Source organism: Oncorhynchus tshawytscha, linkage group LG02 (genome assembly GCF_018296145.1).
Source record: "Oncorhynchus tshawytscha isolate Ot180627B linkage group LG02, Otsh_v2.0, whole genome shotgun sequence".
Classification (NCBI taxonomy): domain Eukaryota; kingdom Metazoa; phylum Chordata; class Actinopteri; order Salmoniformes; family Salmonidae; genus Oncorhynchus; species Oncorhynchus tshawytscha.
In genome coordinates, this window is record NC_056430.1 from 6,789,290 (window position 1) to 6,813,175 (window position 23,886).

The 23,886-nt window shown below is 40.9% G+C and overlaps 2 protein-coding genes across 4 annotated transcripts in view; both read right to left on the reverse strand.

Moving 5' to 3' along the window:
* The window catches only part of LOC112254091 (semaphorin-3D), a 136,021-nt gene extending 117,338 nt beyond the window's left edge, over positions 1 to 18,683 (reverse strand). Inside the window, exon 1 of the mRNA XM_042329784.1 lies at positions 18,506 to 18,683. The gene's annotated coding sequence lies outside the window, so the exon portion shown is untranslated. The remainder of the gene's footprint in view (positions 1 to 18,505) is intronic.
* A 230-nt stretch (positions 18,684 to 18,913) lies between these two features.
* Positions 18,914 to 23,886, reverse strand: part of ssuh2.1 (ssu-2 homolog, tandem duplicate 1) — a 33,937-nt gene continuing 28,964 nt past the window's right edge. The window contains exons 10-12 of one of the 3 annotated variants that reach the window (XM_042329789.1): positions 21,723 to 21,828; positions 21,432 to 21,548; positions 18,914 to 19,785 (exon numbers count right to left, since the gene is read on the reverse strand). In XM_042329789.1, the coding sequence (XP_042185723.1) occupies positions 19,651 to 19,785; positions 21,432 to 21,548; positions 21,723 to 21,828 (358 nt within the window). In that variant the 3' untranslated portion in view covers positions 18,914 to 19,650. Of the gene's footprint in view, positions 21,549 to 21,722; positions 21,829 to 23,886 lie in introns of all 3 variants that reach the window. The other 2 variants (XM_042329788.1, XM_042329786.1) reach the window with 2 other exon arrangements.

A 23,886-nucleotide genomic window follows, 5' to 3' on the forward strand; every position in this document is an offset into this window, starting at 1 on the left:
GCCCAGGTGACAGGCCCAGGCCAATAGTGGTCAAGTTCCCGAGGTTCAAGGACAATGTAGCTGTTCTGGAAAGAGCCAAGACCTTGAGGACTGTATATCTTCCTCAACTATCCTGAAGCTGTGCGTCAGAAGAGGAAAGAACTGATCCCAGCCATGAAAGCTGTCAGAGCGCGTGGGGACATTGCGTACATCCGCTACGACAGACTCATTGTCCACCCTCCCTCGCAGAAACCTGGTAGGGATGAGAGAGCCAAGCCTATGGGTTTGTAGCCTCAACCCCACAGCACACACACACACACACACACACACACACACACACACACACACACACACACACACACACACACACACACACACACACACACACACAGATTAATGGATGTATATATTTTTCTCTTGCTTTGTCTGCTCTTTTAAATACATCTATCTCTGATAAGCTACCCAGGAAAGGGCTGAAAATAGCCCATATTAATATATTTAGCCTTAGAAATAAGGTTAGTGAAATCAATAACTTGCTAACATCAGATAACATTCATATATTGGCCATTTCTGAGACTCACTTAGATCATTAATTTGATAATACATCAGTAGCAATACAAGGATATAACATCTATAGAAGAGACAGAAATGCTTATGGGGGACAAGTTACTGTATATATTCAGAGCCATATCCCTGTAATGCTTAGAGAAGATCTTATGGGGGAGGTATTGCTGTATACTGTATATTCAGAGCCATATCCCTGTAATGCTTAGAGAAGATCTTATGGGGGAGGTATTGCTGTATACTGTATATTCAGAGCCATATCCCTGTAATGCTTAGAGAATATCTTATGGGGGAGGTATTGCTGTATACTGTATATTCAGAGCCATATCCCTGTAATGCTTAGAGAAGATCTTATGGGGGAGGTATTGCTGTATACTGTATATTCAGAGCCATATCCCTGTAATGCTTAGAGAAGATCTTATGGGGGAGGTATTGCTGTATACTGTATATTCAGAGCCATATCCCTGTAATGCTTAGAGAAGATCTTATGGGGGAGGTATTGCTGTATACTGTATATTCAGAGCCATATCCCTGTAATGCTTAGAGAAGATCTTATGGGGGAGGTATTGCTGTATACTGTATATTCAGAGCCATATCCCTGTAATGCTTAGAGAATATCTTATGGGGGAGGTATTGCTGTATACTGTATATTCAGAGCCATATCCCTGTAATGCTTAGAGAAGATCTTATGGGGGAGGTGTTGCTGTATATATTCAGAGCCATATCCCTGTAATGCTTAGAGAAGATCTTATGGGGAGGTATTGCTGTATACTGTATATTCAGAGCCATATCCCTGTAATGCTTAGAGAATATCTTATGGGGAGGTATTGCTGTATACTGTATATTCAGAGCCATATCCCTGTAATGCTTAGAGAAGATCTTATGGGGGAGGTGTTGCTGTATATATTCAGAGCCATATCCCTGTAATGCTTAGAGAAGATCTTATGGGGAGGTATTGCTGTATACTGTATATTCAGAGCCATATCCCTGTAATGCTTAGAGAAGATCTTATGGGGGAGGTATTGCTGTATACTGTATATTCAGAGCCATATCCCTGTAATGCGTAAAGAAGATCTTATGGGGAGGTGTTGCTGTATATATTCAGAGCCATATCCCTGTAATGCTTAGAGAAGATCTTATGGGGGAGGTATTGCTGTATACTGTATATTCAGAGCCATATCACTGTAATGCTTAGAGAAGATCTTATGGGGGAGGTATTGCTGTATACTGTATATTCAGAGCCATATCCCTGTAATGCGTAAAGAAGATCTTATGGGGGAGGTGTTGCTGTATATATTCAGAGCCATATCCCTGTAATGCTTAGAGAAGATCTTATGGGGGATGTGTTGCTGTATATATTCAGAGCCATATCCCTGTAATGCTTAGAGAAGATCTTATAGGGGAGGTGTTGCTGTATATATTCAGAGCCATATCCCTGTAATGCTTAGAGAAGATCTTATGTCAAGTGTTATTGAAGTGTTGTGGCTGCAGGTTCACTTGGCACATCTAAAGCCTTTTATTTTGGGGTGTTGCTATAGATCTCCAAGTGCTAACAGTCAGTATCTAAATAATGTGTGAAATGCTTGATAGTGTATGTGATGTAAACAGAGAGGTCTACTTTCTTGGCAACCTGAATATTGACTGGTTTTCATCAAGCTGTCTGCTCAAGAGGAAGCTTCTTACTGTAACCAGTGTCTGTAATCTGGTTCTGTCACGACTCTGACCGAAGGACACTCCCCTTCCCGTTCGGGTGGCGCTCGGCGGTCGTTGTCGCCGGCCTACTAGCTGCCACTGATTCTTTTCTCCCCCTCCTTGTGTTTATTGATTACACCTGTTTTGAGTTGGTTGTATTAGTGGGGCTTTATTAGTCAGCCGGCCCGCCTGGTTCTTTGTGCGGGATTGATCATTGTAACCCTGGTGTTTGCATTAGATGTACATGTTTGTGTATTTAGTGCTAGACTGTTTTCGTTTCCCTGTGTCTGGGGCATTTGGTTTGAGCACCCGTAAGTGGGGTGACCGTAGTTCACCGTGTGTGCATTCAGTAAAGTGCTTTTTTAAACTCTGCTTTCCTGCGCCTGATTTCACCCTCACGACACCCAGGACCTTACAGGTTCAGGTTATTAATCAACCTACCAGGGTGTTTACAAACACTACAGGAACAAGATCATCCACATGTATTGATCACATTTTTACTAATACTGTAGAACTTAGTTCTAAAGCTGTATCTGAACCCATTGGATGCAGTGATCACAATATAGTGGCTATATCCAGGAAAGACAAAGTTCCAACAGCTGGACCTAAAATAGTGTATCAGAGATCATACAAAAGACATTGCTGTGACTCTTATGGGGATGATGTTAAAAATATGTGTTGGTCTGATGTGATTAATGAGGAGCATCCAGATGCTGCATTTGATGAATTTATGAAATTGCTTCTTCCAGTTATTGATAAACATGCATCTGCTAAGAAACTGACTGTTAAGAACTGTTGAGGCTCCATGGATTGATGAGGAATTGAAAAACGGTATGGCTGAAAGAGATGGGGCAAAAGGAGTGGCTAATAAGTCTGGCTGCACATCTGACTGTCTGACTTACTGCAAATTGAGAAAAGATGTGAATAAACTGAACAAAAAGAAGAAGAAACTGTATTATGAAGCCAAGATCAATGATATAAAGAATGATGGAAAAAAACTATGGAGTAATTTAAATGAAATGAAAGGCAGAAAGACAAATTCAACTCCTCCTTTCATCGAATCAGATGGTTTATTCATCACAAAACCATTTGATGTTGCCAAATATTTGAATGATTATTTCATTGGCAAAGTGGGAAAACTTAGGCAGGAAATCCCCACGACAAACAGTGAGCAATTATATTAATGTATAAAAAAACAAATAATGAAAGAAAAGCAGTACAAGTAGGAATTTTGTAAAGTTAGTGTGGGAGAGGTGGAAAAATGATTGTTAATGATCAATAATGACAAACCTCCTGGCATTGACAACTGAGATGGAAAGCTACTGAGGATGGTAGCTGACTCTATAGCCACTCCAATCTGTCATATTTTTAATCTGAGCCTAGAGAAAAGTATTTGTCCTCAGGCCTGGAGGGAAGCCAAAGTCAGTCCTCAACCCAAGAGTGGTAAAGCGGCCTTTACTGGTTCTAACAGCAGACCTATAAGATTGCTGCCAGCTCTTAGCAAACTGTTGGAAAACATTGTGTTTGACCAAATACAAAGCTACTTCTCTGTAAGCAAAAGAACAACAGACTTCCAGCCTGCTTATAGAGAAGGGGACTCAACATGTACTGCACTGACACAAATGACTAATGATTGGTTGAAATAAATTGATAATAAGATGATTGTGGGAGCTGTACCTGTTAGATTTCATTGCAGCCTTTGATATTATTGACCATAACCTGTTGTTGAAAAAACTTAAGTGCTATGGCTTTTCAACCTCTGCCATATCGCGGATTCAGAGCTATCTTTCTAATAGAACTCAAAGGGTTTTCTTTAATGGAAGCGTCTCTAATGTCAAACATGTAAAGTGTGGTGTACCGCAGGGCAGCTCCCTAGGCCCTATACTCTTTTCTATTTTTTCCAATGACCTGCCACTGGCATTAAACTAAGCATGTGTGTCCATGTATGCTAATGATTCAACAATATACGCATCAATAACCACAGCTAATGAAGTCACTGAAACCCTTAACAAAGAGTTGCAGTCTGTTTTGGAATGGGTGGCCAGTAATAAACTGGTCTTGAACATCTCTAAAACTAAGAGCATTGTATTAGGTACAAATCATTCCTTAAGGTCTCGACCTCAGCTGAATCTGGTAATGCATGGTGTGGCTATTGAACAAGTTGAGGAGACTAAATTACTTGGCGTTACCTCAGATTGTAAACAGAGCGGCACATCTTGCTCTTCATTGTAATCAAAGGGCTGATATTAATACTATGCATGCCATCTCTTGGCTAAGAGTTGAAGAGAGACTGACTGCATCACTTCTTTTTATAAGAAACAATGTGTTGAAAATCCCAAATTGTTTGCATAGTCATCTTACACACTGCTCTGACACACACACTTATCCCACCAGACATGCCACCAGGGGTCTTTTCACAGTCCCCAAATCCAGAACAAATTCAAGAAAACATACAGTATTATATAGAGCCATTATTGCATGGGACTTCCTTCCATCTCATATTGCTTAAATAAACAGCAAACCTGGTTTTAAAAAACAGACAAAGCAACACCTCGCGGCACAACGCCTCTCCTCTATTTGACCTAGATAGTTTGTGTGTATGTGTTGATATGTAGGCTACGTGTGCCTTTTTAAAAATGTATGTAGTTCTTCATGTTCGGTGTTCTGTGTTCTGTATTATGTGCCATGTTCTGTGTTCTGTGCTCTGTGTTCTGTGTTCTGTGTTCTGTGCTCTGTGCTCTGTGTTCTGTATTATGTCTCATGTTCTGTGTTCTGTATTATGTGCTCTGTGTTATGTTTCATGTTCTGTGTTATGTGTTCTGTATTATGTGCCATGTTCTGTGCTCTGTGTTCTGTGCTCTGTGTTCTGTATTCTGTGTTCTGTGTTCTGTGTTCTGTGTTCTGTATTATGTCTCATGTTCTGTGTTCTGTGTTCTGTGCTCTGTGTTCTGTATTATGTGTCATGTTCTGTGTGGACCCCAGGAAGAGTAGCTGCTGCTTTTGCAACAACTAATAGGGATCCTAATAAAATACCAGAAATAGCTAAATACCACAACCCAGGACCATAACACTACACTACAACACTAAACCACAACATTACACCACACCACCACTACACCAGAACACTACAACACTACACAATAACATCACAACACCACAACAGGACAACACAGACAGCAGCTGCTCCCACTACTGTACTACTGTCCCATTTACTGCCACATTACTACATGTTGCTGAGGACTGTCTGATCCTGTCATGTTTTGGTTGGAGAGCTCCAAAAATACTCCGTTATGATTCCCCATCCGGAGACATTTGTTGGAATTGTAGCAGGACAATGTGGTTGACACGAATGCATTTATTTTCGTTAGCCATTGTTCCTCGGTGCCCAGTTTGACTGCTCCTGTTGCCTTATTTAGTTCAGTGGAGTCAGACTGACGGCTACCAGTGTGTGTGTGTGTATGCGTGGTTGCACACAGACACACACACACACACACACACACACACACACACACACACACACACACAGATACATATACAGTACATCCATGCTACACATAGATCACAACTACCAGACTGTTATTATACAGTTTATACACTGCCCCATCACCAATACACATGTACATATTGGACTATACATTGTACCTTCCTCTATTATACTTAACTTAAGTCACTATAACACCTGTAAACTCCCCTGAGAGGTGAAAAGGGTCGGCATTCGACCATCAGGTCCAAGATGGGTGAACGACAGGTCGACACTTCCACTGGAGAAAAGCAGAGAATATTGTAGTTTCCAGAGTCCTCGCAGGTCATCCATTTTACTATGAAGTGAATATACAGTTGAAGAGGGAAGTTTACGTACACTTAGGTTGGAATCATTAAAACTTTGTTTTTTCAATCACTCCACAAATGTCTTGTTAACTAACTATAGTTTTGGCAAGTCGGTTAGGACATCTACTTTGTGCATGACAGAAGTCATTTTTCCAACGATTGTTTACAGACAGATTATTTCACTTATAATTCACTGTATCACAATTCCAGTGGGTCAGAAGTTTACATACACTACGTTGACTGTGCCTTTAAACAGCTTAGAAAATTCCAGAAAATTATGTCAAGCTTCTGATAGGCTAATTGACATCCAGTTAAGTCAATTGGAGGTGTACCTGTGGATGTATTTCAAGGCCTACCTTCAAACTCAGTGCCTCTTTGCTTGACATCATGGGAAAATCAAAAGAAAATGGCCAAAACCTCAGAAAAAAATTGTAGACCTCCACAAGTCTGGTTCATCCTTGGGAGCAATTTCCAAACGCCTGAAGGTACCACGATTATCTGTACAAGCAATAGTATGCAAGTATAAACACCATGGGACCACGCAGCCATCATACTGCTCAGGAAGGAGACACGTTCTGTCTCCCAGAAATGAACGTACTTTGTGTGCGAAAAGTGCAAATCAAACGCAGAACAGCAGCAAAGGACCTTGTGAAGATGCTGGAGGAAACAGGTACAAACAAATCTATAACCACAGTAAAATGAGTCCTATATCAACATAACCTGAAAGGCCACTAAGCAAGGAAGAAGCCACTGTTCCAAAACCGGCATAAAAAAGCCAGACTACGGTTTGCAACTGCACATTGGGACAAAGATCATACTTTTTGGAGAAATGTCCTATGGTCTGATGAAACAAAAATAGAACTGTTTGGCCATAATGACCATCATTATGTTTGGAGGAAAAAGGGTGAGGCTTGCAAGCCGAAGAACACCATCCCAACCGTGAAGCACAGGGGTGGCAGCATCATGTTGTGGGGGTGCTTGCTGCAGGAGGGACTGGTGCACTTCACAAAATAGATGGCATCATGAGGAAAGGAAAATTATGTGGATATATTGAAGCAACATCTCAAGACATCAGTCATGAAGTTAAAGCTTGGTCGCAAATGGGTCTTCCAAATGGACAATGACCCCAAGCATACTTCCAAAGTTGTGGTAAAATGGCTTAAGGACAACAAAGTCAAGGTATTGGAGTGGCCATCATAAAGCCCTGACCTCAATCCCATGGAAGATTGGCGGGCAGAACTGAAAAAGCATAAAGCATGTGCGAGCAAGGAGGCCTTCAAACCTGACTCAGTTACACCAGCTCTGTCAGGAGGAATGCGCCAAAATTCACCCAACTTATTGTGGGAAGCTTGTGGAAGGCTACCCGAAACGTTTGGGCCAAGTTAAACAATTTAAAGGCAACGCTACCAAATACTAATTGAGTGTATGTAAACTTATGACCCACTGGGAATGTGATGAAAGAAATAAAAAGCTGAAATAAATCATTCTCTCTACTATTATTCTGACATTTCACATTCTTAAAATAAAGTGGTGATCCTAACTGACCTAAAACAGGGAATATTTACTCAGATTAAATGTCAGGAATTGTGAAAAACTGAGTTTAAATGTATTTGGCTAAAGGTGTATGTAAACTTCTGACTTCAACTACATATTGGCCAGTAGAAAGGAGAGAAGAGCTGGACGGTTCTCCTTTCACCTTAATCTTGCCAGGATCCCCCCTCTCTTGCCTCTGTAACTTCGGCTTTTCCTCTTGGGTAGCCAGAAAATTGGTTCAGAATTACAGAAAGAGCCCAGGGCAGATGAGTCGAAGTTGAATTCGGGAATTGAGGTAAGTATCTTCCGATCTGATTGTCAAATTGTAAGAAATTATAGCGGATACATTGAGAAAATAAACTTAAATAAATGACAAACTAATCACAAAAAGGCAAAGAATTGGCGGAGCTGGCAAAACGCCATCCAGTACGGCGCCATCTTGTCACGGCTGGTTTATAGTCCAGGGGAGAGATCCTAGTAAATAATCATTAGGGAAAACCAAAGTACATCACAGGAGAAAATTGTTTAATGATGTTACAATGGTTCTAAATCAAGATGTATGGCTGAGATATTTAGGAAAGATAGTGGTACTTGAGACTACTTGAAACTCTCCATCTCTCTCTCTCTCTCTCTCCAATTCAAGGGCTTTATTGGCATGGGAAACATGTGTTAACATTGCCTCTTTGCCTCTCTCTCTCTCTCTCTCTGTGTGTGACCTCAGGTTGCAATAATAAGGGATGGTACCCGCCTGACTCATCTTGAAACTATAAACCACTCAGCAGCATATTCCCAGTGTTTCACAGTATCGGTCTTCTCTCTCGATCCATAGAGCCATGGTCCTGCAGTGTTTCACAGTATCGGTCTTCTCTCTCGGTCCTGCAGTGTTTCACAGTATCGGTCTTCTCTCTCGGTCCTGCAGTGTTTCACAGTATCGGTCTTCTCTCTCGATCCACAGAGCCATGGTCCAGCAGTGTTTCACAGTATCGGTCTTCTCTCTCGATCCACAGAGCCATGGTCCAGCAGTAAGCACTATTTCACTTCTACACTCTTAGAAAAACAGGTGCTATCTAGTACCTTAAAGGGTTCTTTGGCTATCCCCATAGGAGAACCCATCAGACGGTTCAACATGGAACACAAAAGGGTTCTACCCGGAACCAAAAAGGGTTCTACCCGGAACCAAAAAGGGTTCTCCTATGGGGACAGCCAAAGAACCCTTTTGGAACCCTTTCGGAACTCATTTTTCTTAGATCAATCAAATGTATTTATAAAGCCCTTTTTACAAATGCCGATGTCACAATGTGCTCTAAGAGTGTGTGGGCCTCAACCTCATGTCCTTATTATCTTGATGTTTCCACAGAGGTCACACGATACGTTCTATAGACAATGTCGATGTCACAATGTGCTCTAAGAGTGTGTGGGCCTCAACCTCATGTCCTTATTATCTTGATGTTTCCACAGAGGTCACACGATACGTTCTATAGACAATGTCGATGTCACAATGTGCTCTAAGAGTGTGTGGGCCTCAACCTCATGTCCTTATTATCTTGATGTTTCCACAGAGGTCACACGATACGTTCTATAGACAATGTTGCACTCTGATTGTAGGACCTGAGCTACAGAGGGTCAGTGAGCACAACATACATCAGCTAACTGCCAAAATAATGGAAACACTTGAGTCACTTGAGGATACTAAATGTATTGAAAGCAGGTGCTTCCACACAGGTGTGGTTCATGAGTTAATTAAGCAATTAACACATTCCATCATGCTTAGGGTCATGTATAAAAATGCTGGGCAGGTCATTATTTTGGCTACCATGGCTATGCCCCTATAAGATGACAATGCCCCCATCCACAGGGCACGAGAAGTCACTGAATGCTTTGATGAGCAGGAAAACTATGTAAACCATATGCCATGGCCATCTCAGTTGCCAGATCTCAACCCAATTGAACACTTATGAAATATTCTGGCGCTGCGCCCAATGCTCTATTAAGGCACTTTATGTTGGTGTTTCCTTTATTTTGGCAGTTACAGTGAATTCGGAGTAAAAGGTTACAACCTTATTCTGAAATGTATAAAAAAAAAAAATTCCCTCATCAATCTGCACACAAAACCCCTTAATGGCAAAGGAAAAACAGTTTTTTTTAATGTTTGCAAAATTATAAAATATAAAAACTGAAATATCACATTTATTCAGACCCTTTACTCAGTACTTTGGTGTAGCAGCTTTGGCAGCGATTACAGCCTCGAGTCTTCTTTGGCATGAAGCTACAAGCTTGGCACACTCGTATTTGGTGAGTTACTCCCATTCGTCTCTGCAAATCCTGGCAAGATCTGACAGATGTTCGACTGGGTTCAAGTCCAGGCTCTGGCTGAGCCACTCAAGGACATTCAGAGACTTGTCCCGAAGCTCCTGCGTTGCTGTGTGCTTAGGGTGGTCTTTCCTCGATTCTGACTAGTCTCCCAGTCTCTGCTGCTGAAAAACATCCCCACAGCATGATGCTACCACCACCATGCTAGTGATGATGCCAGGTTTCCTCCAGACGTGACACTTGGCATTCAGGCCAAAGAGTTCAATCTTGGTTTCATCAGACTAGAGAATCTTGCTTCTTATGGTCTGAGAGTCTTTGGGTGTCTTTTGGCAATCTCCAAGAGGGCTGTCATGTGAATTTTACTGAGGAGTGGCTTCCGTCAGGCCACTCTACCATAAAGGTCTGATTGGTGGAGTGTTGCAGAGATGGTTGTCCTTCTGGAAGGTTCTGCCATCTCCACAGAGGAACTCTATAGCTCTGTCAGAGTGACCATCGGGTTCTTAGTGACCTCCCTGACTAAGGCCCTTCTCCCCCTTTTGCTCAGTTTGGCCAGGCGGCCAGCTCTAGGAAGAGTCTTGGTGGTTCCAAACTTCTTCCATTTAAGAATGATGGAGGCCACTGTGTTCTTGGGGATCTTCAATGCTGCAGAAATGTTTTGGTACCCTTCCCCAGATCTGTGCCTCGACACAATCCTATCTCTGAGCTCTACGGACAATTCCTTCGACCTCATGGCTTGATTTTTTTCTCTGACATTCTCTGACATGCACTGTCAACTTGTGGGACCTTATATAGACAGGTGTGTGCCTTTCCAAATCATGTCTGATCAATTGAATTTACCACAGGTGGACACCAATCAAGTTGTAGATACATCTCAAGGATGATCAATGGAAACAGGATGCACCTGAGCTCAAATTCGAGTCTCATAGCAAAGGGTCTAAATACTTATGTAAATAAGGTATTCTCTCTCTCTCCCAAGATCAGAAACCTCATCCCATGAAAGGCCCATAAGAGGTCGATGAGAGGCCCATGAGAGGTCCATGAGAGGCCAATGAGATGTCCATGAGAGGCCATGAGAGGCCCATGAGATGTCCATGAGAGGTCCAAACCCTGCCTGCCACCCACAGTGCCTGGCTGACCATAAAACAGGTTATCTAAAACCATCTAAAAGGCCCAGCACCAGAACCCAGCCTCACCCCCCCCCCTCCCCTCCCCCCCTCAGCCCAGACGTCACACAGTCAAGAATAACTCCTGGCTCTAAAACATGATTACATTCAGTACATGATGTTAGCATAACGTAATACCTTAACGTGATTTAAATAAACACAATGATGAACACAGAGAGAAAGATACTAAAACAACTAACGGATCTCAGATACATAACGTTCGCCTGCAGAATGACAAACAGACCGTGGGATTTGAACCATGGCGGTACCAGCGTGAGATTGGGATGCTCTCAAGTCCTATGCGTGTAATGGTAAATACAAAGCATACTGTGTTCAAACAGAACGAAGGGTGTATAACTCATGTGAATTGCAGGACTTGATGGATATATGGCAGGATATATATACATCTCGGCTGCTAGGCCATGGAAACCCATTTCATGAAGTTTCTTTCAGATGTGATGCTTGGCATTCAGGCCAAAGAGTTCAATCTTGGTTTCATCAGACCAGATAATATATAACCAATATATATATATAAAGTGAGGGGGAAAAGTATTTGATCCCCTGCTGTACGTTTGACATCCTTGGAGAGCTCTTTGGTCTTGGCCACGGTGGACAGTTTGGAATCTGATTGATTGATTGCTTCTGTGGACAGGTGTCTTTTATACAGGTAACAAGCTGAGATTAGGAGCACTCCCTTTAAGAGTGTGCTCCTAATCTCAGCTCGTTACTTGTATAAAAGACACCTGGGAGCCAGAAATCTTTCTGATGGAGAGGGGGTCAAGTACTTATTTCCCTCATTAAAATTAAAATCAATTTATAACATTTTTGACATGCGTTTTTCTGGATTTTTTTGTTGTTATTCTGTCTCTCACTGTTCAAATAAACCATTACAATTATAGACTGATCATTTCTTTGGCAGTGGGCAAACGTACAAAATCAGCAGGGGATCAAATACTTTTTTCCCTCACTGTATATATATATATATATATATATATATATATATATATAGTTATATATATTGATGATATATGGCAGGGTGTTATATAGTTATATATATTGATGATATATGGCAGGGCATTATATAGTTATATATATTGATGATATATGGCAGGGCGTTATATAGTTATATAGTTAAATATATTGATGATATATGGCAGGGCGTTATATAGTTATATATATTGATGACATATGGCAGGGCATTATATAGTTATATATATTGATGATATATGGCAGGGTGTTATATAGTTATATATATTGATGATATATGGCAGGGCGTTATATAGTTATATATATTGATGACATATGGCAGGACGTTATATAGTTATATATATTGATGATATATGGCAGGGTGTTATATAGTTATATATATATTGATGATATATGGCAGGGTGTTATATAGTTATATAGTTATATATATTGATGATATATGGCAGGGCGTTATATAGTTATATAGTTATATATATTGATGATATATGGCAGGGCATTATATAGTTATATAGTTATATATATTGATGATATATGGCAGGGCGTTATATAGTTATATAGTTATATATATTGATGATATATTGATGATATATGGCAGGGCATTATATAGTTATATATATTGATGATATATGGCAGGGTGTTATATAGTTATATATATTGATGATATATGGCAGGGCGTTATATAGTTATATATATTGATGATATATGGCAGGGTGTTATATAGTTATGTATATTGATGACATATGGCAGGGTGTTATATAGTTATATATATTGATGATATATGGCAGGGCGTTATATAGTTATATATAGATGATATATGGCAGGGTGTTATATAGTTATATATATATTGATGATATATGGCAGGGTGTTATATAGTTATATATATATTGATGATATATGGCAGGGTGTTATATAGTTATATATATTGATGATATATGGCAGGGCATTATAGGGTGTTATATAGTTATATATATATTGATGATATATGGCAGGGCGTTATATAGTTATATATATTGATGATATATGGCAGGGTGCTATATAGTTATATATAGATGATATATGGCAGGGTGTTATATAGTTATATATATATTGATGATATATGGCAGGGCGTTATATAGTTATATATATATTGATGATATATGGCAGGGTGTTATATAGTTATGTATATTGATGACATATGGCAGGGCATTATATAGTTATATATATTGATGATATATGGCAGGGCGTTATATAGTTATATATAGATGATATATGGCAGGTGTTATATAGTTTATATATATTGATGATATATGGCAGGGTGTTATATAGTTATATATATATTGATGATATATGGCAGGGTGTTATATAGTTATGTATATTGATGATATATGGCAGGGTGTTATATAGTTATGTATATTGATGACATATGGCAGGGCATTATATAGTTACATATATTGATGATATATGGCAGGGCGTTATATAGTTATATATATTGACGATATATGGGAGGGCATTATATAGTTATATAGTTATATATATATTGATGATATATGGCAGGGCATTATATAGTTATATATATTGATGATATATGGCAGGGCATTAAATAGTTATATATATTGATGATATATGGCAGGGTGTTATATAGTTATATATATTGATGATATATGGCAGGGCATTATATAGTTATATAGTTATATATATATTGATGATATATGGCAGGGCGTTATATAGTTATATATATTGATGATATATGGCAGGGCATTATATAGTTATATATATTGATGATATATGGCAGGGCATTAAATAGTTATATATATTGATGATATATGGCAGGGCGTTATATAGTTATATATATTGATGATATATGGCAGGGTGTTATATAGTTATGTATATTGATGACATATGGCAGGGTGTTATATAGTTATATATATTGATGATATATGGCAGGGCGTTATATAGTTATATATATATTGATGATATATGGCAGGGTGTTATATAGTTATGTATATTGATGACATATGGCAGGGTGTTATATAGTTATATATATTGATGATATATGGCAGGGTGTTATATAGTTATATATATTGATGATATATGGCAGGGTGTTATATAGTTATATATATTGATGATATATGGCAGGGTGTTATATAGTTATATATATATTGATGATATATGGCAGGGCATTATATAGTTATATAGTTATATATATTGATGATATATGGCAGGGTGTTATATAGTTATATATATATTGATGATATATGGCAGGGCGTTATAAAGTTATATATATATTGATGATATATGGCAGGGCATTATATATGTCACACCTTGGTCTTAGTATTTTGTGTTTTCTATATTTATTTGGTCAGGCCAGGGTGTGACATGGGTTTATTTTGTGTTGTGTTTATGTATGGGGGTTTTAGTAGGTTTTGGGATTGTGGCTGAGTAGGGTTGTCTAGCATAGTCTATGGCTGCCTGAGGTGGTTCTCAATCAGAGGCAGGTGACTCTCTCGTTGTCTCTGATTGGGAACCATATTTAGGTAGCCCGGGTTTCACTGTGTGTTTGTGGGTGATTGTTCCTGTCTTTGTGCTAGTTGTCACCAGATAGGCTGTATAGGTTTTCACGTTCCGTTTGTTATTTTGTAGATTTAGTTATTTCATGTATCGTTCATTTTTTCATTAAAGAACATGAGTAACCACCACGCTGCATTTTGGTCCGCTTCTCCTTCGACGGAAGAAAGCCGTTACAATATAGTTATATATATTGATGATATATGGCAGGGCATTATGTAGTTATATAGTTATATATATTGATGATATATGGCAGGGCATTATGTAGTTATATAGTTATGTATATTGATGATATATGGCAGGGCATTATGTAGTTATATAGTTATATATATTGATGATATATGGCAGGGCATTATGTAGTTATATAGTTATATATATTGATGGTATATGGCAGGGCGTTATATAGTTATATAGTTATATATATTGATGATATATGACAGGGCATTATGTAGTTATATAGTTATATATATTGATGATATATGGCAGGGCATTATATAGTTATATAGTTATATATATTGATGATATATGGCAGGGCGTTATATAGTCATATACTTTTGGACTATTTGCATTGACCCCCTCTCACCCTCACCCCCATTTTTAATGTGATGCTACTCTTTGTTTATTATCTATGCATAGTCACTTTACCTACATTTACATAAACTCAGCAAAAATAGAAATTTCCCTTTTTCAGGACCCTACCTTTCAAAGATCATTCGTAAAAATCCAAATAACATCACAGATCTTCATTATAAGAGGTTGAAACACTGTTTCCCATGATTCTTCAATGAACCATAAACAATTAATGAACATGCACCTGTGGAACGGTCGTTAAGACACTAACAGCTTACAGACGGTAGGCAATGAAGGTCACAGTTATGAAAACTTAGAGGCCTTTCTACTTACTCTGAAAAACACCTAAAGAAAGATGCCCAGGGTCCCTGCTCATCTGCGTGAACGTGCCTTAGGCATGCTGCGAGGAGGCATGAGGACTGCAGATGTGGCCAGGGCAATGAATTGCAATGTCCGTACTGCCTAAGACAGCGCTACAGGGAGACAGGACGAAAAGCTGGTCGTCCTCACAGTGGCAAACCACATGTAACAACACCTGCACAGGATCGGTACATCTGAACATCACACCTGCAGGACAGGTGCAGGATAGTAACAACTGCCCGAGTTACACCAGGAACGCACAATCCCTCCATCAGTGCTCAGACTGTCCGCAATAGGCTCAGAGAGGCTGGACTGAGGGCTTGTAGGCCTGTTGTAAGGCAGGTCCTCACCAGACATCACCGGCAACAACGTTGCCTATGGGCACAAACCCACTGTCGCTGGACCAGACAGGACTGACAAAAAGTGCTCTTCACCGATTAGCGGTTTTGTCATACCAGGGGTGATGGTCAGATTCACGCAGGGTATCCTGCTTCCTGCAGGCTCATCCTGACATGACCCTACAGCATGACAATGCCACCAGCTGTACTGCTCATTCTGTGCGTGATTTCCTACAAGGCAGGAATGTCAGTGTTCTGCCATGGCCAGCGACGAGCCCGGATCTCAATCCCATTGAGCAAGTCTGGGACCTGTTGGATTGGAGGGTGAGGGCTAGGGCCATTCCCCCCAGAAATGCCCGGGAACTTGCAGGTGCCTTAGTGGAAGAGTGGGGTAACATCTCACAGCAAGAACTGGCAAATCTGGTGCAGTCCATGAGGAGGAGATGCACTGCAGTGCTTAATGCAGCTGGTAGCCACACCAGATACTGACTGTTACTTTTGATTTTGACCCCCCCTTTGTTCAGGGACACATTATTCCATTTCTGTTAGTCACATGTCTGTGGAACTTGTTCAGTTTATGTCTCAGTTGTTGAATCTTATAATGTTCATACAAATATGTACACATGTTAAGTTTACTGAAAATAAACGCAGTTGACAGTGAGAGGACGTTTCTTTTTTTGCCGAGGTTATTACCTTAATTACCTCGACTAACCGGTGCCCTCGCACATTGACTCTGTACCGGTACCCCCTGTATATAGCCTCCACATTGACTCTGTACCGGTACCCCCTGTATATAATCTCCACATTGACTCTGTACCGTAACACCCTGTATATAGCCTCCACATTGACTCTGTACCGGTACACCCTGTATATAGCCTCCACATTGACTCTGTACCGGTACCCCCTGTATATAATCTCCACATTGACTCTGTACCGTAACACCCTGTATATAGCCTCCACATTGACTCTGTACTGTAACACCCTGTATATAGCCTCCACATTGACTCTGTACCGTAATACCTCGTATATAGCCTCGTTACTGTTATTTTATTGTTGGTCTTTAATTATTTTTTATATTTTATATTTTTTATATTTTCTTTAGTTACTTAATAGCAGTTACTTAGTTACTTAATAGCAGGCTATCAAATCACATTTTATTGGTAACATACACATGGTTAGCAGATGTTAATGTGAGTGTAGCGAAATGCTTGTGATAGACAAGGATTCCTTCCAAACAACTCATTGTTGAATTTGCAATTTTCAACTTGTTGTGTAATGTTTAGGTCCAATGGCCGATGAGCACCGATAAGTTTTCTCTATAATTTCTCTTCATTATTTATCGTCATATGTCAATGATTAAAAAGGATTTACCAATAGAATATCGACTTGATTCATGATGACTGCTAGCTAAGATTTTGAAAGTATGATGTTGACATGATCAAAGCTACTGTCCAATCAAAGCTACTGTAAGTATAACGTGATTTGACGTCATTTTACCGGTGGCCAATGACCTTGAGCCTTCTTGGATGGGCACTCCTAATGTAACTCTATGGCAGCACCCAAGGGGCTTGAACTTTCGAGCTCTACCCTTAGACTTGGCGCTGAAGTAGTGTCCCCATGAGTGAGAGAACACTGAGCCAATCACGGCACAACCAGAGAACATTACCAACACCTACACCCTGTATTTTCCACTTGGCTGCCCAACCACCACAGAAAACACTGAGCTGTGCTGAAACACCTGCATTTTTGGAGCTGCCTTTCTCATGAAAACAAAAGAGATCGTAGAGTATGTGGCTTAATTAACTCAATCAAAATAAAAATAAACATTTTTACATTGTTTGCAAACTGATATGACACATAAATCCCAAAATAACATGCAAAACAGGCAAGCCGAAAAAAAGAAGAAAAACAAGTGGGACTCATAACAAGTGTGGCTCTGCCCCACCTGTCCAGAATGACGGGTCGCCATTGATCTCAGTTACCAGCGGAGCAAGGTATCAAACCGATAAGCACTGTGAAGTGTGAACACTGCACTGGAGTCCCACAGAGAGTGAAGTACGCAGCTTGCAGGATCTTTACAGTGAAGAGCGGGCAGCGCTGTTAACGTGTCAACGACAGCCTACTCAAACTCTCCAAGCATCTGTCTCTCTGCTTCTCTCCGTTTCTCTCTCTTTCTTTCTTTCTCTACCTTTCTCTAATTTCACCACCTCTCTCCCCAAGTAGGTTCAAGTATATTTCCCCATCTTTTGATATTGTGTTTAAAAGGTTAAAACGCATCAAATCAGTGCATAATTTTACCTTGTCTGCTCGGGGACTCGATCCGACGCTCTAACCACTAGGCTACCTGTTTCCCCAAATGGTTATATACAGAGCCACAAACGTTTGCCAAAAATAATTTGGGTATAATATTGATTGATCTGGAAATTGATCAAGTTTTATGTGTTCTTGTTTTTTTTTTAATGGTCGAACTGATAAACTACACAAAATAATTCTCAAAGACCACTCACTTTATATAATTTACCTTCACACAATATGCTCATAGCCTGCCTCAGAGCACCCAGCAAACATATCCAGTTATCACACAGTAGACACAGCAAAGTTGTCACAGTTATCACACAAACTTTTCAGCAAACTCACCAGACACTCTTTTGTTGATAGTGATTCCCGAAGATGAGTTATTCCACTCCAAATTTACCGCAGACAACCTAATGATACAGAGCGAGAGAAACGGACTGCTGCAAGCCTTGAAAAAGCGAAGTGAGGTGAGATGTCTCCACATTGTCCCCCTTCCTCACGTTATAAACAAAGTCCGCATGCTGGTCTGGGAAGGCCACTCCTCCAATAGTCAATTACACTCCATGTTCCTGTGCTGCGCTTCCCAGCCCCTCCCGCTCTCTCGCCAAGAAAATATCTGCTTATTTCACTCATGACGCACGCCGGGTGGGAACAAAGTGTTTGTGCAGGTGTATCTATTCCACTACAGTATTGGTTTGGTAATTTAACAACGGGCAGAGACAAGTCACCAAATGATGAAAAATACAAATATTCAAAATCATATTTGTTTTAATTATAAATTAATTATAAAATACAGGTATAAAATACAGGGTATAGAAAAGTTGTTTTTATTTTGCATATAGGTTGTAAGGTGCATGTATTAAAATTCAGATTTATATATATATAAAAAAAACATTTAGATGATTACAATTATAAACACACAGTGGATATCCACACCTCAGTGGATGATCCAGAACCATAGAGACAGATTGACTAGATTCATCATAGAATTAAAAGGATTCCGCTTCTCATTCTATGTTCTATAGTTCCATCTCTATGATCAAAACTGGAGAGGCCTCGGAGGTACAGACAAACGTAACAGAATTCAGAATAAAATATTCCATTATCCAACTTCATAAACTTTGGATATTATTGTTATAGTATAGCATATACTTTCAATTCAATGGTGTGATGGAAAAATCAGTGGTTGGAATGGCTGGAATGAACAGGCACTGGTTTTACATTGAGTTTCAACATGGCTAGCACCCTTTTGAGTTAAAAAAAAAAGATAATAATTACAAATGTAAAAATGTCAGGATAGACTTTTGTCTATACACAATCAATAAGACGGTAGTTACACTTTTCTAGAACACTGTAGACATTCCTTATCTCCTTGATTATACGACAACAATAAGTAAAGTATATTGTAATGACTATGACTGTAAAATATTCATTAAAAAAAAACAAAGGACAGGACTAACATTAACATTATCATGAGATGTTTCCTTTTATAATATAACACAGGCGGAAGGATATTTAGGAGTGAAAACCTTATTCTCGAGACCGTAAACAAAGTAGTCATAGTCTTTTCCACTGTAGGAATAGAAGGCGTGAGTGATGGGAACCAACTCAATGGTTTGACGCTGTGAACAAACAGAAGCATTTGAGTAGATATTACTACACATGATCAACAGAGCCTCTATCCAGGAAGGATCTGCTATATTTATGTCAGTGCTGGCCTCTAGTGGCCGTTAAAGGTAATCACATTTGAGTTTTTTTTAAGGAAGAAAGGCTGCAGTTGAACAGTAAAGAAACGGGCCTCAGGTGGGGCACGGCCGGAGGGGAGAAGTCCGTTCAGGAGTATTACAGGCTGAGATACCCTTTCCACACTATCATCCTGACCCAAATCAAACTGGGTTGACTCCAGATACTCTGCTGGAAAAGTAATCAGGCTAGCTCAGTACGGCTCGGTCTGACTCGGCTTGGTTAGGTTCGGTATTGTGAAAAGCCCCAGAGCAGACTCACTGGCTGCAGGATGCGACTGACAGAGGAGAGGACGAAGGAAGTATGAAAGAATGCAGTTGAGTTGTATTGGGACAGAACACTTACAGGTGTAACTCATATTGCAGGATTCTACTGACAGAGGAGGAAGGAAGGAAAGGAAAGATGGAAGAAAGCAGGAGTGACTGACGAGAGAGAGAGAGAGAGAGAGAGAGAGAGAGAGAGAGAGAGAGAGAGAGAGAGAGAGAGAGAGAGAGAGAGAGAAAATCATGAGTATTAGACCAGGACACTAGCTATAGGCCCAGAGATAACTCACCTGTTGTAGGATGAGAATTAGAACAGGACATCAGCTATAGGCCCAGAGATAACTCACCTGTTGTAGGTTGAGTATTGGACCAGGACACCATCTATAGGCCCAGAGATAACTCACCTGTTGTAGGATGAGTATTGGACCAGGACACCAGCTATAGGCCCAGAGATAACTCACCTGTTGTAGGATGAGTATTGGACCAGGACACCAGCTATAGGCCCAGAGATAACTCACCTGTTGTAGGATGAGTATTGGACCAGGACACCATGTATAGGCCCAGAGATAACTCACCTGTTGTTTGATGAGTATTGGACCAGGACACCAGCTATAGGTCCAGAGATAACTCACCTGTTGTAGGATGAGAATTGGACCAGGACACCAGCTATAGGCCCAGAGATAACTCACCTGTTGTAGGATGAGAATTGGACCAGGACACCAGCTATAGGCCCAGAGATAACTCACCTGTTGTAGGATGAGAATTGGACCAGGACACCAGCTATTGGACCAGGACACTAGCTATAGGCCCAGAGATAACTCACATGTTGTAGGATGAGAATTGGACCAGGACACCAGCTATTGGACCAGGACACCAGCTATAAGCCCAGAGATAACTCACCTGTTGTAGGATGAGAATTGGACCAGGACACCAGCTATAGGCCCAGAGATAACTCACCTGTTGTAGGATGAGAATTGGACCAGGACACCAGCTATAGGCTCAGAGATAACTCACCTGTTGTAGGATGAGAATTGGATCAGGACACCAGCTATTGGACCAGGACACCAGCTATAGGCCCAGAGATAACTCACCTGTTGTAGGATGAGAATTGGACCAGGACACCAGCTATAGGCCCAGAGATAACTCACCTGTTGTAGGATGAGTATTGGACCAGGACACCAGCTATAGGCCCAGAGATAACTCACCTGTTGTAGGATGAGAATTGGACCAGGACACCAGCTATAGGCCCAGAGATAACTCACCTGTTGTAGGATGCGACAGGGAACTTGCTGTGGTGAGAACTTGCTGTGGTGTTCCTGAGACGCCTTCCTGGAGGCGTCACAGATCTCCTGGTCAGGAAAACCCACGATGGGGTACACCTGGGGGAATGAGCCCGGTAAGGTTAGAGTATGATAACATAACACCACAGTGACAGGCATGTAGCCTGATGGGAGTTCTAGCCAACCTCTCTATCATGGTCACATACAGATCTGGGATCAGGTTAACACATCTTTACAGCCCTTCTACTCGAGGAAAATAAAATAGATATTTACCAGAATACTTTCATCAATGAAGAAGGCGTCCCCAGACACCTTCTCAAACTTCTTGAGAGGGAACTCAGGCAGCCGGTCCGGTACGAACTCAAACACGTGGTTCTTCCTGCAGGAAAATGGAGCAACGGGATGCTTCTGTTTCAGTGTTTCCCCTATATTAATTTACCAGCTGCCATGATGTAATATGATGGAATCATTTGAGTCTATATTTTTTGGCTGAGACGCTCTTAAATGGATAGTCGTTAGCTCAACGACTGGAAGTCTATGGGAATAGCTAGCATGTAATTGCGCTAATCCATTGCCTCCACTGCTGAAATAAATCCTAGGGGAAATCCTTGCTTCTGTTGCCTTAAGAGTTTACACAATATTACAGGTTACACAAATACTGTTCAGCAGGACAATGACATGAACTGTTTGTTCAGCTTGTAATATGACTCTCCTGTTCAGTTCAGCAGGACAATAACATGAACTGTTTGTTCAGCTTGTAATATGACTCTTCATTTCAGTTCAGCAGGACAATAACATGAACTGTTTGTTCAGCTTGTAATATGACTCTTCAGTTCAGCAGGACAGTAACATGTACTGTTTGTTCAGCTTGTATTACGACTCTTTGTGGTCGTTAAGATCATCGTAATACCCTGACTACACCGCTCACGTTGCAAAATAAATGTAGAAATCTATATTATTTCATTATTTCACCCTCACTGCTCACGCGCGCCAACGAGCGTCTGCGTTGCCAAGGGCTAAAATAGAAGTCCGTTCTATTTGTGACGCAGATCGCGCTGCAAGTCTTGCCTCTCCCATCTCCTCATTGGTTCATAGAATCATTGGTTCATAGAAACAGGTGCCCACGTGCCATCTCCTCATTGGTTATACCCACGTGGGTGATAGAAAGACGAATGAGTTTGGTGGCGGTAAGACACCTAATTTATGAAAGTTGACAATCGCAATATAAAGCCCAGAGAAGAAAAAGCCTGGAAGGAGCAGAGATGACTAGAATCGATTCGGTTGACCGTTTTATGTGTGGATTAATTGTCGGAGTAGAGGACCCGTGCATCTCAGGTTAAATAACAACTCAATGTTTATGTCCCAGGACAAATTAGCTAGCAACAGAACGCTAGCTAAATAGGACAAATTAGCTAGCAAGTGTAAGCTAGCTAGCTAAATTGCCATAACAGTTTAATGTTTTTCGACCTGTCCCCAAATTAATGTAATTGGTTAAGAGTTTGTTTTGATATTTTAACCTACATGTCGCGATCGCGTTTGGTGTGCGGGGACAAAATAAATGTATGCATGATGGGGCAAGATGGCGCACACGGGCAGCCGACGCATTGTGACATCTTCAGGCCGTTAAAGGACTGACGCATTGTGACATCTTCGGGCCGTTAAAGGACCAACGCACTGTGACATCTTCGGGCCGTTAAAGGACCGACGCACTGTGACATCTTCGGTCTGTTAAAGGACCGACGCACTGTGACATCTTCGGTCTGTTAATGGACCGACGCACTGTGACATCTTCGGTCTGTTAAAGGACCAACGCACTGTGACATCTTCGGTCTGTTAAAGGACCGACGCACTGTGACATCTTCGGTCTGTTAAAGGACCAACGCACTGTGACATCTTCGGTCTGTTAAAGGACCGACGCACTGTGACATCTTCGGTCTGTTAAAGGACCGACGCACTGTGACATCTTCGGTCTGTTAAAGGACCAACGCACTGTGACATCTTCGGGCCGTTAAAGGACCGACGCACTGTGACATCTTCGGGCCGTTAAAGGACCAACGCACTGTGACATCTTCGGGCCGTTAAAGGACCAACGCACTGTGACATCTTCGGGCCGTTAAAGGACCAACGCACTGTGACATCTTCGGGCCGTTAAAGGACCGACGCACTGTGACATCTTCGGTCTGTTAAAGGACGACGCACTGTGACATCTTCGGTCTGTTAATGGACCGACGCACTGTGATATCTTCGGTCTGTTAAAGGACCAACGCACTGTGACATCTTCGGTCTGTTAAAGGACCGACGCACTGTGACATCTTCGGTCTGTTAAAGGACCAACGCACTGTGACATCTTCGGTCTGTTAAAGGACCGACGCACTGTGACATCTTCGGTCTGTTAAAGGACCGACGCACTGTGACATCTTCGGTCTGTTAAAGGACC